This window comes from Peromyscus eremicus, chromosome 3, assembly GCF_949786415.1.
Source record: "Peromyscus eremicus chromosome 3, PerEre_H2_v1, whole genome shotgun sequence".
NCBI lineage: Eukaryota > Metazoa > Chordata > Mammalia > Rodentia > Cricetidae > Peromyscus > Peromyscus eremicus.
Window position 1 is genome coordinate 144,590,966 of NC_081418.1, and position 16,351 is coordinate 144,607,316.

The window sequence follows — 16,351 nt, forward strand, 5'->3', positions numbered from 1 at the left end:
ATACACAGCATCATGGTTAGTTTTTCTTTCAACTTCACACGATCTAGACTCATCAAGGAAGAGAATCTCAGCAAGGGATTGTTTCAGTCAGGTTGGCCTGTGTGCCTGTCTGGAGGACAGCCCCAAGTGGGTGGGTTTGGACCCTGGACTATGGAACAGCAGAGAAAGCTAGCTGAGTGGTAAGCATGTGTATGGGTACGTTTCCTCTCTGCCCTTGACTACAGACATGAAGATTTAGCTGCTTCAGGTTCCTGCCTTGACTCTTCCACCATGATTGAATGTAACATGGGATTGCAAGTAAAATAAACCATTCCACCCCTAAGTTGCTTGCTCTCAGGGTATCATAACAACAGAAATGAAGCCAGAACACACAGACAGGCACTCAGTCCTAGCAGGCTGGGAAGACGGTACCTTTTCTAAGAACATTGGTTTGTTCCGAATATTCTACGTATGTAGGAATTTGTTCCACGATATACAGAGTGCCTTCGTCAAGGCGCTTCTTGATATGAACCTTCTTCAAGTCCAGGACCATGTACTGATTATTGTAGGTACCTGAAATGTTGGGAGACACAAAGGCAACATGGGTCTATCAACTTGTCAACTGATTAACAACTGTAAGGCTTAATTAACATAGGTGCATGCCTGAGGATGATTGTATAGAACCACTTACCAGAGTTGTGCTTTGAAAAGATCTCTGCCCAGTCCTTACCACCGTCTGCCATCATGTTGGCCACACGGACTCTTTGCCAGGCCAGGAGAGTCTCAGGTACCACGAACTTAAGCAGGGTTTTATTGTATACACTGTTGGTGGTCTGTAGCAGTATGAGGCCACTGCTAAGAATGTAAAAGTCATCCAGAGACTCCAGGAACCCTAGAGGAACAACATAGGCACAGGTCATCACATGCACACACGGTCCAGGCAGCCACCGACTGGTCAGGGCTTTACATAAACTGTGGGTCTGGCAAAGTAGCTGCTGTGGTGTCCTTTTCTCTGTAGCAGCCCCGCCCCCAACTTTGACAAGTCTACTTTGTAGCTATGGACTGCTGCATACACAGGTGCCTCTTAGGTACCCCACATGCTCTTAGATTCTCTTTCAGGAAAGTTTGGCAACCTGAGAGGGGTGTGTGTGTGTGTGTGTGTGTGTGTGTGTGTGTGTGTGTATGTATGCTAGGGGATAGGTGCTATGTGTTTACATGGTTGGTACGAACACAGCAGACAGAACTAGGTCCCTGTTTGGCAGGACTTTGAAGAACCTGTAATTGGGGGGGGGGGTATCAGTAGGCTACATTGCTAGGCAGTTAAGAATGTAGACATCTTCCTCCTTTTTCTAATCTGTGTTTTACAAATTTTACTTGAGACTTTTAAACACAGATGAATCTACATGTATAAATCTGAACATGGCTTTGAATGTAGACTTTGACACCCCGGTTCACTGAGTTTTCTAAATGTTGAAGACAATGTGGGATTGTATCAAGGTCTGTGCTGCGGCTCGTGTGGACAGGCAGCTCAGTTACAGCTGGAGCAGCCGAGGCAGAGCACTGTCGTCACTGGCGGAGGTGGACAACGGAGCGTGTTAAAGGAATGTCTGAGAGCCAGATGCAGGCGAGGCCCCTCTGATCATTTCTCAAAGGTGAGGCTAGAGCTTTTAGAAGAGGGGCCAGAGGGAGCAGGCTTGCCTCCTCCACCATGTGAGAACACAGCGAAAGGTACCAGGTACAGGAAAGGACCTTCAGCAGACCGTGAGTCTGCCATTGCCCTCCCTTGGACTCCCCAGTGTCTAGAACTGCAGGTAACAAACTTGTATTTGAAAATGACCCTGTCTAAACTCTTCTGCTGTGACAGAGTCAGATGTCTACCATTTTATATCCTCCCCATCCTTTCTGGCATATCTGAGCACAAATATCTACATATTTTCTTATCTAAACTGTTACTATTTTGTTTTTATTATTTATTTGTATTCAGTTTCTCAGGGTTGTGTGCGTATATGATGTGTGCAGACACTTGGCTGTGGCACACAAGTGAAGACCACAGAACAACTTTGTGCAGTTGGCTCTTGCCTGGTTGTGTTTGTTTGGTCTCGGCAACTTGACGCAAACTTGGACATATCTGGGAAGAAGGGATCTTAGTTGAGAAAATGCCTCCATCAGATGGCCCTATAGGCCTTGGGGCATTTTCTTGACTAATGATTGCTCTGAGGGGCCCAGTTAACTGTGGGTGGTGCCATCTCTGGGCTGGTGGTTCTGACTTACATAAGAAATCAAACCAAACAAGCCAGGAAGCAGCACTCCTCCATGGCTTTTGCTTCAGTTCCTGCCTCCAGGTTCCTGCTCTGACTTCCCTTAGTGATGGACTGTAGGCTGTGAGCTGAAATAAATCCTTTCTTCTCCAACATACTTTTGGTCACGGTATTTATCATAACAGTAGGAACTCTAATCAACAGTTCTCTCTTTCCACCAAGTTCCAAGGATTTCAAAGCAAGCACCTTTACCCATCTTGCTGGCTCTTAGTATTATAGTTTTTGGATATTTTAAATTTAGCCAGGCAGTGGTGGTACACACCTTTAATCCTAGTGCTTGGAAAGCAGAAGCTGGCAGATCTCTGAGTTCGAGGCCTACCTGGTCCACAGAGTGAGTTCCAGGACAGTCAGGGCTACACAGAGAACTCTGTCTTGAAAAGCAAATTCTCTCTCTCTCTCTCTCTCTCTCTCTCTCTCTCTCTCTCTCTCTCTCTCTCTCTCTCACACACACACACACACACACACACACACACAATGTGTATGAATAGTCTGCCTGCATGTATGTATATACCTTATACCACATATGTTCAGTGCTTGAGGAGGCCAGAAGAGGACATCAGAACCCCTGGAGCCTGGAATTACAGATAGTTGTGAGCTGCCATGTGGGTGGTGGGAACTAAATCTAGGCCTTCTGCAGAGCAGCAAGTATTCTTAACCATTGAACCATCCCTGGGGGTTCCCTTGTTTGGGTTTGTTAACTAAAAGGTAAAACTGTATATGTCTATGGAGTACATCTGATATTTAAATAAATGTACACATTGTGAATGGCTAACTCAAACTCTTTAACCTATGTTACTCAATACTTTTCTTTATACTAACTTCCTTTTTACACTCAAAATATATTAGCCTTTTCATATACATTAATATCTAAAGAAACAGGAGTTTGATTTTCATTTTCTCTCTCCTAAAACACTAAAATAAATGTCTTTCTTCTTATGTACAAAAAGAACATACATGTAACACCTAAAACCACACCAACAGAATGATGTATGTTGTTGCGCAACCATTAGGAGCCTGGAATGGACTAGGAAGAGTGGGGGTCCAATAAGGGGGTCACATCAAGGCAAAGTCTTGGAAGCATGGCCAGGTGTAGTGGTCAAATCTGGAGTTCTAGTGCCGCAGAGGTGGAGAAAAGTGGACCATGTGTTCAAGGTCATCCTCAGCTACACAGCAAGTTCAAGGCCAACTTGGGCCACATGAAACTCTTATCTTCCTCAATAAATGAGAACAAAATGGCTTGGGAGCCGAGACTGCATTTCAATTACATGCACAGCTCACACCAAACCTGGCAATGGCCATTTCCCCTCTGATAGCCCGAGAGTATGTGATACCATCTGCCTCTCACAATCTAAGTTTAATTCCCAGAGTCTCAGAGTAAGACTGTGAAATGGTAAGAGGATGTCCACCTGACTTAATGAGCTTCCCACAGGGTGGATTAGCTTACACAAGGAGATTCGGAAGACAGAGTGAGTTATCTGCTCCAGTCTATACAGGCTGGATGGTACCCTTGAATGCAATTTCTGGGAAGACACAGGCTCAGGACAGAGGGTGGGTCAGTTTTCAGGGACATCGCATTCATTTCTTACTTCCCTTAGCAGTGCGCAAACTATACAAGCGTGCGCGGCCTCGGTGAGCAAGCCCTGGGAGGAAGATCCCTGTCCTAAACCAGTGCTCCTACACAGCAGGTTTGGTAACTCCCTCCTGCTGTAGCAGCCGCTCTGAACACAAGAGGGCAGGCATGCTTACGTGAACGAGCGCTTGAGGGATGAACTCGCATTGTAGAGGATGGATCTTCGTTACCAAGAGAGAAAAAAATACAGGCTGCCCAGAGTTTGGGAACAGCAAAAACAAAACGACGACGAGTTGGTTTGCAGAAACTACTTGGGGAGGGTGACTCTATATTGTACAACATAAAGACACCAAGTAAGACTTAAAGAGGGTACAAAGTCCCCACACAGAGCCCGAAAGGGAAACACTGGCTGTCAGTTCTGTTCTGGCTGCTGTCCTCCACTAGCAGCCCTGGAAGGCAAATTAATAGCAGCTAGGGAAAAGTGGAAACTTCCAATGGTTTATAAATGTCAACCCGCAGATAACATCTCAAGGTAACTTTCTTGCTGAGATTAAGAACTGAAAGGGGCTTTTTCAGTAAATAAAGCATAAAATAAACTTTAAGGGCCAGTGAGGATATTGAGCAGGTAAAGGCACTTGCCGCCAAGTCTTGATGATCTGAGGTCTATCCCTGGAATCCACATGGTGAAAGCAGAGAACCCACTCCTGAAAGTTGTCTTCTGACCTCCATATGCATGCTATGGCATGTATACACACACACACACATACACACACACACACACACACAGGTGAGCACATGCTATGGCACTTGTGCACACACACTAAAATAAAAGTAAAAAATGTTAGTGCGCCAGGCGGTGGCGGCACACGCCTTTAATCCCAGCACTTGAGAGGCAAAGGCAGGCGGATCTCTGTGAGTTCAAGGCCAGCCTGGGCTACAGAGTGAGTTCCAGGAAAGGCGCAAAGCTATACAGAGAAACCCTGTCTCGAAAAACAAAACAAAACAAAAAAAAAAAAAAGTCAATGCTTACTGTAAGATTTGTAAAGATGAGGTAATGACTCCCGTCTTAATCCCAGAACTCAGAAGGCCCAGGCAGGGGGACTGAAAAAGTAAGACCCAAATAAAAGATAACCAGTGGGCTGGAAGTCGATTCACTGGTTGCTCTCCAGGAGCGCCAGTCTGCTTCCTAGCACCCAAATTGAGTAGCTCCCAACTGCCTATGACTCCAGGTCCCTGAGGACCCAATCCTCTCCTCTGGACTCATTATTTATTGACTTGTGTGCTGTGGATATCGTTCTGTATAAATAAAACACTGATTGGCCAGTGGCCAGACAGGAAGTATAGGTGGGATGAGGAGAGAGGAGAATTCTGGGAAGTGGAAGGCTGAGTGGGGGAGAGACTGCCAGCCACCGCCATGACAAGCAGCATGTGAAGATGCCAGTAAGCCACGAGCCACGTGGCAAGGTATAGATTTATAGAAATGGGTTAATTTAAGATATAAGAACAGTTAGCAAGAAGCCTGCCATGGCCATACAGTTTATAAGTAATATAAGCATTTGAGTGATTATTTTATACGTGGGTTGTGGGACTGCGGGGCTTGGTGGGACCTGGAGAAAAGCTCTCCAGCAACACTTGTGTCTTTTCTTTCTGTCCCACAGCATATAAACTCTACCAAGAAAGGGAATTTTGTCTTATTGCCTCATACCTATTCATTTTGGCATCACAAAAAGGTTTAACATACTGTAAGTGATCAATAATTAATTGTAAAATTAATTGAAAAAGAAGTTGATAGTGAATAATGTTTTAGGCATGTGGGGCTCCTCACTCTGGAAGGGTGGAAGCCACCGTTTAATGTACACACATAAACAGGTGCACATGCACACACATACACACACACACACTGTAGATAAATTACTTGAAGCTAGTAAACAAGTCAGGAATCATCTCAGACAGACTTTGAACACAGTTCTTTCCTAGCCACACACACCTGACAAAAGCCATGGGAACAGATGTGTAGTCATGCGAAAGAAAACAATGATTATTCACACACACAACGATACAACTACATTAGAAACAAGAAAAGTGACTCACGGGGAGCTGTTCACACAGGGTGGAGCTGGGGGAATCAATGAGTGTTCAGTTCATCAGGAAGAGAAGGAAAAAGACAGCAGGATTCTTGGAGGTATGAAGGGAGGATGCTCTCTGAGCCAGGCTGTGGAGTTGACTAAGAGAGGTGTGACCCCCAGAAGACACCCTATCCTGTCCTGGGATGGTGCCACAGGAGGTAAACACACACAAAAGGGAGCCTAAGGAAACTGGAATCGAGCGCCACAAAATCTGCCTGTCATCTTCTGTGACGAGTGTCTGGCTTTAACTCCCTTCTTCTCTAGCTTCAAGCCTTTCCAAACAGGGGGCAGGGACTTTGGCCTGTGCGTGCTTGTGAATCATTTGTATAGATTTTACTTTTACGACAGAGTCTCCAAGATCAAAGAGGTAACATGAAATCAGAAAAAGCAATTATGGTATGTTAAAATGTTCACAGTATGCTTTTATTAAACAGACAACTTTATAACCTAGGAAAGCCACCACATGACGGACCTGGAAGACTGACTAAACTCTCCTGGGGCTTGGAACCTGGGCTTTCAATTCCATGTGTGCCTATTGCAAAGCTTGTACTTTGGGACCACACAGGCAGCTGGCGTCGCAAAGGATGGGCTTGGTCCCAGCATGTTAGCATTATGGAGGAGCTATTCTAAATACCCCTACCTGGGAATAAGAAAGAAGCCCTTTCGGGCTAGCCAGAAGGCTCAGTGGATAAAGGCCCTACTACATAAGCCTAGTGGCCCAAGTTTGATCCCTGGGATCCATGGAAAGGTGGGCAGAGAGAACTGATCCCTCCCACCGTGTTGCCCTCTGACCTCACACAATCACTGTGGCACTTAAAGAAGATGTATTCCCTTGGGTGACACTGTATATGGACTTTCAGCAAATCCCCCCAAAATTTTGAGGGGCAATTGCATTGAGAGGTTTGCAGATGTGTGTTTCTGGGTGGAAACAGGATCCTCAGACACAATTCAAAGTGAGAACACACGCAGGCTTGGTGGCGCTCACTCGGAATGTCCCAGAAAGCCTCAGTCTCATGGGGATCACCATTACTGGATTCAATTAGAGACATGATGAATGGGTTCCAGCTTTTGTCCCTACGCAAATGCTCCGCAAACCTGGGGCCTGAGTTCATGGTTCCCTTCCTTGTAGGCATTTCTGTTTAATGTGAACTGAGCCATTTCTGGAAAGAGGCATGGGTATTGACAGGTAGATATTCAGTGTTTGAACCCAGGACTCAGCCATGTTGTTGTGTAATTCTGATCTATCCATGTGACCTGTTTAACGTCTCTCAACTTGTTTCTGTCTTTGAAGAATCGAATAAAATACCCTTGGTCAGTTTTTTGGTTTTTGGTAGAAATTAAATGACCCAATCTGTATGGGACAAATGTTTATCAACATTTCAGTCACAGGCACACAGCAGGGAATTTAAAAAGGAAAAAAAAGATTTTGTTTCCCTTTTTACTCTATAACAGATGAACACAAACAAGCTTTATACCAATTAATTCAAACTTTGAGTGTGGTCTAAGTCTCAGAGTGCTTAACAGGCCCCATCTTTGGCATTTTCCCCTCTCTCTCTCTCTCTCTCTCTCTCTCTCTCTCTCTCTCTCTCTCTCTCTCTCTCTCTCTCTCTCCAAAGTCTTACTATGTAGCTCTAGCTGTCCTAGACCAGGCTGGCCTCAGACTCACAGAGATTAGCCTGCCTCTGCCTCCTGGGTGCTGGAATTAGAGGTATGTGCCTCCATGCTATTTCTCATCAGAATCACTAGGAAGGTTCTAGAAAATGGCCAAATGTGGGGAGAAATGAACCCTTTCACACACTGGTTAACAGAGAATGAGGCTGCCTTCCCCCATCTGTTATACGCTGCACTGTGATCTCTAGAACGGAAAGGTTTGGCGTCCTGACCCCTCCTGTGTATGGGGTCATGGAAGAGGTCATTTAGGTGATACGAGATCCCGTGGGGGAGACTTAACCCCGTCACAGTGCTGTCTTTAGAAGAACAGTAAGAGCCAGGTGTAGGAGCACACCTGTCAGCCTAGCATTTAGGAGGTAGAGCAGTCATAACTGGAGTCTCCAAATGAGAGGAGAAATGGATGGAAAAATACTTGAAACTGTAATTGCTGAAAATCTTGAAAGATGATGAAAAATATTATTTTACAAATCCTATAAGTTCAACAAGCAGAATGAGAATAAACAAACACAAAGAAAACAAAAGCCACCAGCCACACAAATATAAAATAAATATAAATGTAAATATAAAATATAAATATAAAATACTGGCAATTTACTTCAATCTTTTTATTTGGGTTTTTTTTTTTTCGAGACAGGGTTTCTCTGTGTAGTTTTGGTGCCTGTCCTGGATCCCACTCTGCAGACCAGGCTGGCCTTGAACTCACAGAGATCCACCTGCCTCTGCCTCCTGAGTGCTGGGATTAAAGTCATGCACCACTACCGCCCAGCTACTTCAATCTTAATATATATATAAAATCCTAATTTCATTAGAAGATGTATGAATAAAGAATATATATATATGAAAAGAATAGCAAAGAATTATCACTATTCCAGATCCCTATCATTTACTTATTTGAGACAGGGCCTCCTGTATCCTACGCTAACCTCTAACTCACTATGTAGCTGAGGATGATCTTAAACTTCTGATCCTTCTCCCGACACCTCCCAAGTTCTGGGGTTATCAGTAAAAGCCACCAGACCCAGTTTATATGGTACAGGGGATTGAACCTGAGACTTCCAAGCACTTTGCCAGTTGAACTATATCCCCACCCTTACCCATGTTTTGATAGATATAATCAAATATTCATAATGAGAAGGACTGGGAACATGACCACAGTTAACTGTAGACAGCAAAATATCAAGGGACATATTATAAAGAACTTCCTATTTATTTTTACTATTTCCTTAGAAGAAACAGGGGGAAAAAAACCCTTAAAAGACACAAATTCAAGAATTAGACAACTAGAGCTTGTAACAAGAAAAAAAACTAAATTCCTAAGAACATTCCAGAAAAATCCCACGCCTTAGTGACTTCACGGGTGAATCCTATTCAAATCCTATTACAGGAGGAAATAATATCAGTCCTTAGAGATTCCTTCACAGAATTTAAGAGGAAGGAATAGTTCTATGTCTAGGACATACAGGTGCACTCACCCTGGTGCTAACTAACACTATTATCACAGAAGGAAAACATACCAATATCTCTTGGCATTACAAAAATACCTTTTGTATATCTCTTGGATATACAAAAAAAAAAAATCCTTAACAAAGTATTGGTAATTTGAATAAAAAAACTGAACAATGGGTCATGATTAGGATTAACTTAGGAATGTTAAACTAGCTTAATATCTGAAAATCAATAGACATTAAGCAATCACCATCTTAATAAAAAAATCAATGCCCCTCTCAATAGGTGCTGAGAAAGGATTTGGTAAAATAAAAACCAAACATTCATTGACAAAGTCACTCAGCACAGTAGGAAGAGAAGCGACGTTACTTATCACAGTAGAAGCATGGCTAGAGAGCCCACAGCTAATAGGAAACCTGCGGCTGAAGCCTGAATCTTTGTGTCCTGACAGCAGGAGGCAGGTGAAGGCTTTCATCCAGCCAAGTCTCCATCACCCTCAAGGTCTACAGACTAACCATGGGAGGAAGTCATCAAAGGTACACAAGGAAGGAGTAAAGTGTCCTTCAGAGATGATACTCTCTTGTGTATAGAAAAAACCCAAGGCATCTACGAAATCTACTAGGAGTAACAGTTTAGAGACGTCTTGGGCTGGTGAGAAGCAAATTCATGGAACTCAGAGCTGTTTCAGTGGGTAAAAAAAGTACTTGCCCCCAATCCCGAAGACCTGAGTTCTAGTCCCAGACCCACGTGACAAGAAGAGAGCAGAGTCCCTCTGGTTGTTCTCCACACACGCACATGGCGTGAAAACACCTACATGTACAATAAACAAATATAGAAAGGTCTCAGGGAAGTGAGTAACAATGAGAGGTATTGTCTGAGGCAGGTGGTATACACCTTTAATCCCAGCGCTCTAGAGGTGAAGGCAGGTGCACATCTGTGAGAGACGCCAGCCTGGTCTCCATAGCAAGTGTCAGGCCAGCCAGGGCTACATAATGAAACCCTGTCTCAAAAACAAAATAATAATAATAAAAAAAAATCACTGTCTACATAGTGTCTTGTTTGCTTTTGGTTTTTTGAGATAGAGTTTCACAATGTACCCGAGGCTGGCCTCAAACTGCATGCAGCCACCTGAATGCAGGGTACAGCGGTGGCCTTGAATTGCCCACAAATACTTGGACACTTTTTGTTTCAAAAGTTAGGTCTTAGTTTGTTGCCTTTAATGTAAGCTGGCCATAGTCCCTCACTCCTAATAAATAGAATGTGGCAGGAGAGGTCATGTGTGACTTCTGAGCTAGGTCACAATAGGCAGATTAGCACGGTCTCCTGTGTCACTTGATTTAGTGGAGACCAAGCACCCTGTCATGGAGACACTTAGTCCCTCCCGAGGAAAGCCTAAAGTGGAGAGGAAGGAGTGCCAGCCACCCCACCAGCCCCGTGAGTGCCCTTGGAATCCCCAGTGCTTTGAGCCCTCCAGGCCCTCAGTCTGTGTGTCTTCTAGCTGAGGCCCAGACCCTCTTTCCTCACTGGACCCATCGGAGTTGCAGGTCCACAAAACCTATGAGATGCTAATGACCAGTACTGTGCTAAGCTGCTAATTTTTAGGACTCTTTGTTATGTAGCAAGGACTTACTAATACACACACACAAACATGTGATGAACAACAATTGGAAAAAGGAATAAAAAAAATTCATTTTGATTATGGTAGCACCAAAACTTATTTAAGAATGAATTTAATTAAAATATATACCCAAGCTTCAATATGGTTTAGGGTCCCTCAAGGGTCTATTAAGATTTGGGGTCTTACTGTTGTTTTGGGGGGACAGTAGCACTTTGGGGAGGTGGGGCCTTCCAAGAGAACCCTGTCACTGAAGCCAAGCTGACCACTTCTTCTCATGGGCTCCTTGAGAAGGTCTAAGGGCTGTCCAGCATTCCTCCTTCTTCCCTGGTCCTGGCTTGAGATGCAATGGCTTTGACAATGCTCTGGCTTTGTGCTGTAGCTCAGAACTAAGCTTTTGCCAACACTGTGCTGTGAAACTCCCCAAACTGCATGCTAAGTAAACCACTCATTCCTCATGTCGACCATCAGGCATTTCATTTTTTCCCCACCTATCCATCTATCTATTTATTTATTTGAGACAGGGTTTCTCTGTGTAACTTTGCGCCTTTCCTGGAACTCACTTTGTAGACCAGGCTGGCCTCGAACTCACAAAGATCCACCTGTCTATGCCTCCAGAGTGCTGGGATATTTGTTTTGATTTTTGTTTTTTTGTTTGTTTGTTTGCTTATTTGTTTTTGTTTTTGTTTTGTTTTTCTTGAGACAGGGTTTCTCTGTGCAGCCTTGGCTGTCCTGGAATTCCCTCTGTAGACCAGGCTGGCTTTGGACTCAGAGAGATCCACCTGCCTCTGCCTCCCAAGTGCTGGGATTAAAGGCGTGCATCACCACTACCCAGCGTTTTTATACATTTTTTCTGTTTATTTATTTTTAAGAGAGAGTCTTCTCCATGTACCCCTGGCTGGCCTGGGACTCACAGAGATCTGCCTATTTGGGCCTTTTGAGTGTTGGAATTGAAGGTGTGTGCCACTATGCCTGACCAGGTATTTCATTATAGTGATGAAAAACTGATTAATGCTGTATATAAAACTACAAGACACCACCCAAATACTTCAATGAATACATATGCTCAAGTCAAGGAGAAGGTCAGTTGCTATGGATCTGGTGTTTACATCAACCTGGTTGATCTTGTTTGCTTGTTCCGTTTTGTGACAAGGTCTCATGTAGCCCAGGCTGCCTTGAACTCCTAAGCCTATTGCTTAGTGCTAAGACTATAGATAAACACCACGACACCCAGCTTCAGATTTAATCTTTTTAAGTACTAACACTCAAATGATTCCGATAATTATTAGTCATTTCGTTAACTTGTTATGAAGGCCTGTAGCAGTTACCATTCGATGTCCCAAGAAGGCTGAAGGTATAGCAAGGTACACCAACCAAGTACTGCTGATCTAAACACTAACCTTAGCCTGGGCTGAAGTCCCACCCCACCCATACACCTACCTACTTGGCTTTGAAATGCCTTCCTTAGAATCATCTACATCTTCTGCCACCCTGTGACTAACCAGGTAGATCACAGTAGATATCATGTTCCTGATTGGTATCTAGAGTAGAAACAATCTTTCTAGAAAATTTCTAAATCTCCTTCTGTTGGCCGAGAATGCCTAGGCTAGCACAGGCATCTCTAAGTGCAGAGAGACTCATATGGGCCCTTACTACCTGTCTCTTTGCCTGGGACCCTTTTTCTAGCTTCCCTACACCACACACACACACACACACACACACACACACACACACAAAACTTGTGCCCATTGCGTGGTCCTGGAGAGCGAACTCCTTCAGTTGGCCCTCGGTCTATTCTTTGCAGCATGCTCATGTCCAAGCTGTCGTATCAGCATACCATGACTCGGAGCAACTTTTATCACAGAGGGTGTGCTCAAAGCCTTAGATTTGCCAAGGTCACCTGTGGGCCTTGTCCTCGGTGCAGCACCATCTCCCGTTCCAGCTCTGGCCAGGGGTGGGGGATGGACCATGTGACAGGAAACCGTACTCACAGCTCCGCCTCTGGCCCTGTGGTGCCAGCTCACCCCACAGGCTCCTTTCATGTGGTAGGCAGTCTTTCAGAGCAGCTGCTCCTGCCCCCTCAGAGGCTGCTTCAAAGACAAATCTGGCTTTCAAGGGCTTTATTGCCTCCCACTGAGTTACATAAAGTTGTCTCTATAGGTGGTGATACTACAAGAAAATACTTGTTCACCGTTTTAGAAGCTCTAGAGACAGCCCTTGGACAGCGTTATTCTAGAACAGTAGTTCTTAACCTGTGGGTCATGACCCCTTCAGGGGGTTGAAGGACTCTTTCATAGGGGTCTCCAAAGACCATCCTGCATGTCAGATATTTACATTATGATTCATAACAGTAGCAAAATTACAGTTATGAAGTAGAAACAAAATAACCTTACGGTTGGGGTCACCACAGCATGAGGAGCTGTACAGAAGGGTCTCAGCGTGAGGAAAGCTGAGGACCACTGTTCTAGAAGCTTTCTGCCCCTCACTAGAAATATTTAGAAATGTCATGGTCTGCTTTGCCTAATAGCTGACATGGGTATGGGAGATAAACTCTTCCCTGGCCCTCCCGGCCAAAGGCACACAACCTCCCCTGTCTCCGTAGAGCTAAGGGAGGCTTTGCTGAACACAGGTTGGCTTTGACAAGCTTAAGTGTGCTCGCTACAAGTAAATCCCTCAGTTATATTGACGGACACAGTGTGAAGGGATATATTGTTCATTCTACTCCCCTGTGCTGGGGCACACACCTGCTGTAGGTAATTAACTTTTAGGGATTCCTGCCATAGGACTGGTGAGATGACTCAGTGGGTAAGGGTGTCTGCAGTCAAGCCTAACAACATGAGTTCAATCCCCAGAACCCACATGGGAAAAAGAAAACTGACTCCGACAAGCTGTCCCCCTTAACATACACACACACACACACACACACACACACACACACACACACACGCACACCACACAACATACCACACACACATACACACACATCACACACACACATCACACACACACACACACACACACACACACCACTACACACTACAGACACATACATACCCCCCCCCCCCAAAATTGACAGGATCCTGGCTAGGTAGGACAGAGGGCACACATAACACCATGATGAGCAGCAGCACTTTCGAAGTCTCGTTTAAAGTTCTGTTTCCTTCTGGAAGAGACAACTGCGTTCTACCTATACACAGACCGACCATTTAGGAAGCATTAGGGTGGTGCCGGCTACCTGAAGGGCTACACTAGCTTTCCATATTTCACATTAGCACTCCAGTTCTCCACATTTGATGAGCTAGACAGTTGGGAGCAAAGCTCTGTTTAGGTCACTTCCACATGTCGTCTTAAGGGTCCTGCACTGACCTCCTCCTTCCTGGCCTCCTCTACATGGCCTTTCACCCGTGCAGTGTCTGATCCCCACGCAGTACTGTCTTACTGACTTCTCCCCAATGCATGGCTAACTTGGCTTGTCTTCTGTGTTTCAACTTCAATTTTATTTTATTAAAAAATATTCAGGGGGCTGGAGAGATGGCTCAGTGATTAAGACCAATTGTAGCTTTTGTGGAGGACCCAGTTCAATTCCCACCACCCATATGATGCCTCACAACCATCTGTAAGTCCAGTTCCAGGGTATCTGACACCCTCTTCTGGCCCCCATGGGCACCAGACACACAGGTGATATGTAGACATATATGCAGGCAAAGCATACATTCATGTAAAATTAAAATTAAAATAAAAAAAATAAGATTTACTTTATTTTCCACCTTGTGGGTCCTGAGGTTGGAGCTCAGGTCATGAGGTCTGATAGCAAGTTCCTTTGCTGAGCCAACTGCTCATCCCTGTCATTGCTTTCTTATTTTAATTTCGTCTATGTCACAAGAATGTACATTTTTGAACTATTAAACACTGTGCCTCTCTTGCTCTCCATCATGCTTTTGTAGTTTTATTTTATTATTCTATGTGTGTATGCACCATGTGTGCCTGGTGCCCACTAGGGCAGAAGAGGACATTGGATCCCCTGGGACTGGGGTTACAGATGTCGCCATGTGGGTGCTGGGAATCAAACTCAGGTCCTCTGCAAGAGCAGCGAGTGCTGATGAGCCATCTCTCCAGCTCCTCATCATAAATACCTTGCCAAACATGTAATAATAATTACTAAATAAAAAACGATTTAATAGAAAATCAAGGTTGAATAAATATACTCTAATGTGTGCACCTTTACAAAGTGACATTTTGTTAGCCCTTTTTTTGTTGTTGAAAAAGCTGAAGCTCGCTAACATTTAAGGAGCAGGGTGGGAATGTTGAGCACAGTTTAACAGGCATTTAAGCTTAGAAACTTCAAAGAAAATGCTCATTAATAGTTGTTTGAGGCAGGATTTCACTGTGAACAGAGGTTTCCTCTGACTTCTGATCTTCCTGCTTCCTTTTCCCACAAACCAGGACTACAGGGCAGAACTATAATATAGCCTAGGCTGGCCTTAAACTCACAGCAATCATCCTGCCCCAGCTTTTGTTTATTTGTTTGTTTGTTTGTTTGTTTCTCTTTTTTTTTAAGACAGGGTTTCTCTGTGTAGTTTTAGTGCCTGTCCTGGATCTTGCTCTGTAGACCAGACTGGCCTCGAACTCACAGAGATCTGCCTGGCTCTGCCTCTTGAGTGCTGGGATCAAAGGCGAGTGCCACCACTGCCTGGCCCGTGCCCCAGCTTTTCAAGTACTGTGATTATAGACTTGAGTTACCATGCCTAGCTCCATGAGAATCATCTCAATAGCCACTTCATAACCCTAGGTCAAGAGCATAGCACATTGTGAAATGAACATATGAAATGTCCAACATGGCTGAATCTGCAGAAGGAGCCTAGATCATCCCAGTCACTGTCATTTCCAAGAAGTGTTGAGTCTTTGCTTCATGACTTGATATGTATGTTCTGACTCAGGAATTTTTAAAATTTTATATTTCTTTTGTTTAATTTCAATGTAAATATCTGAACTAAGTCATTTGCTTATGTCCTAATTAATTTCCATCTTCAAGTTTTACTATGGCATAATTGACAAATAAAACCTGTATATATATTCAAGGCTTCACATGTTTTTAAAAATCTTTATGTGTATTTCTGTATGTGTATGTGTGTGTGTGTGTGTGTGTGTGTGTGTATTTGCGTGTCTTCATGAGTTTATATGTAGTACTTGTGTACAGGTGCTGCAGAGGCCAGAGGGCATTATATCCCTGGAGCTGAAGTGACATGTAGCTGTGAACCGCTTGATGTAGGTGCTAAGAATTGAACCTGGGTCCTCACAAAGAGCAGTGAGTGCTCTAACTACTAAGCCATCTATATAGAATATTCATGTATAGTAGCCAAACAACACCTCCATCGGCTCACATAGCCACCTTTTCGTGTGTGTACATGGTAAGAACATATAAGATCTACTGTTAGGAAATCTCAAAAGTGTGGCACGTTGCACTGAACTATTGACTGAGGGATTCCTAATCTCCTCCCTCAGGTTTAGAAGAGCTTCCAGGTCACAGCTCTTCAACCCCAAACTAACACCCCACTTCTCTTCCACCCAACCACAGAAGAGAACCCAATCTCCACGGTGCCAGCTTCATGCCAAAGCCAATTCCACA

The 16,351-nt window shown here is 44.2% G+C and overlaps 1 protein-coding gene across 1 annotated transcript in view; it reads right to left on the minus strand.

Annotated features, from left to right (window-relative positions):
* Positions 1-16,351, minus strand: part of Plbd1 (phospholipase B domain containing 1) — a 54,904-nt gene that overhangs the window by 12,027 nt on the left and 26,526 nt on the right. Inside the window, exons 7-8 of the mRNA XM_059258718.1 lie at positions 671-871; positions 412-552 (exon numbers count right to left, since the gene is read on the minus strand). Coding sequence (XP_059114701.1) covers positions 412-552; positions 671-871 — 342 coding nt within the window. The remainder of the gene's footprint in view (positions 1-411; positions 553-670; positions 872-16,351) is intronic.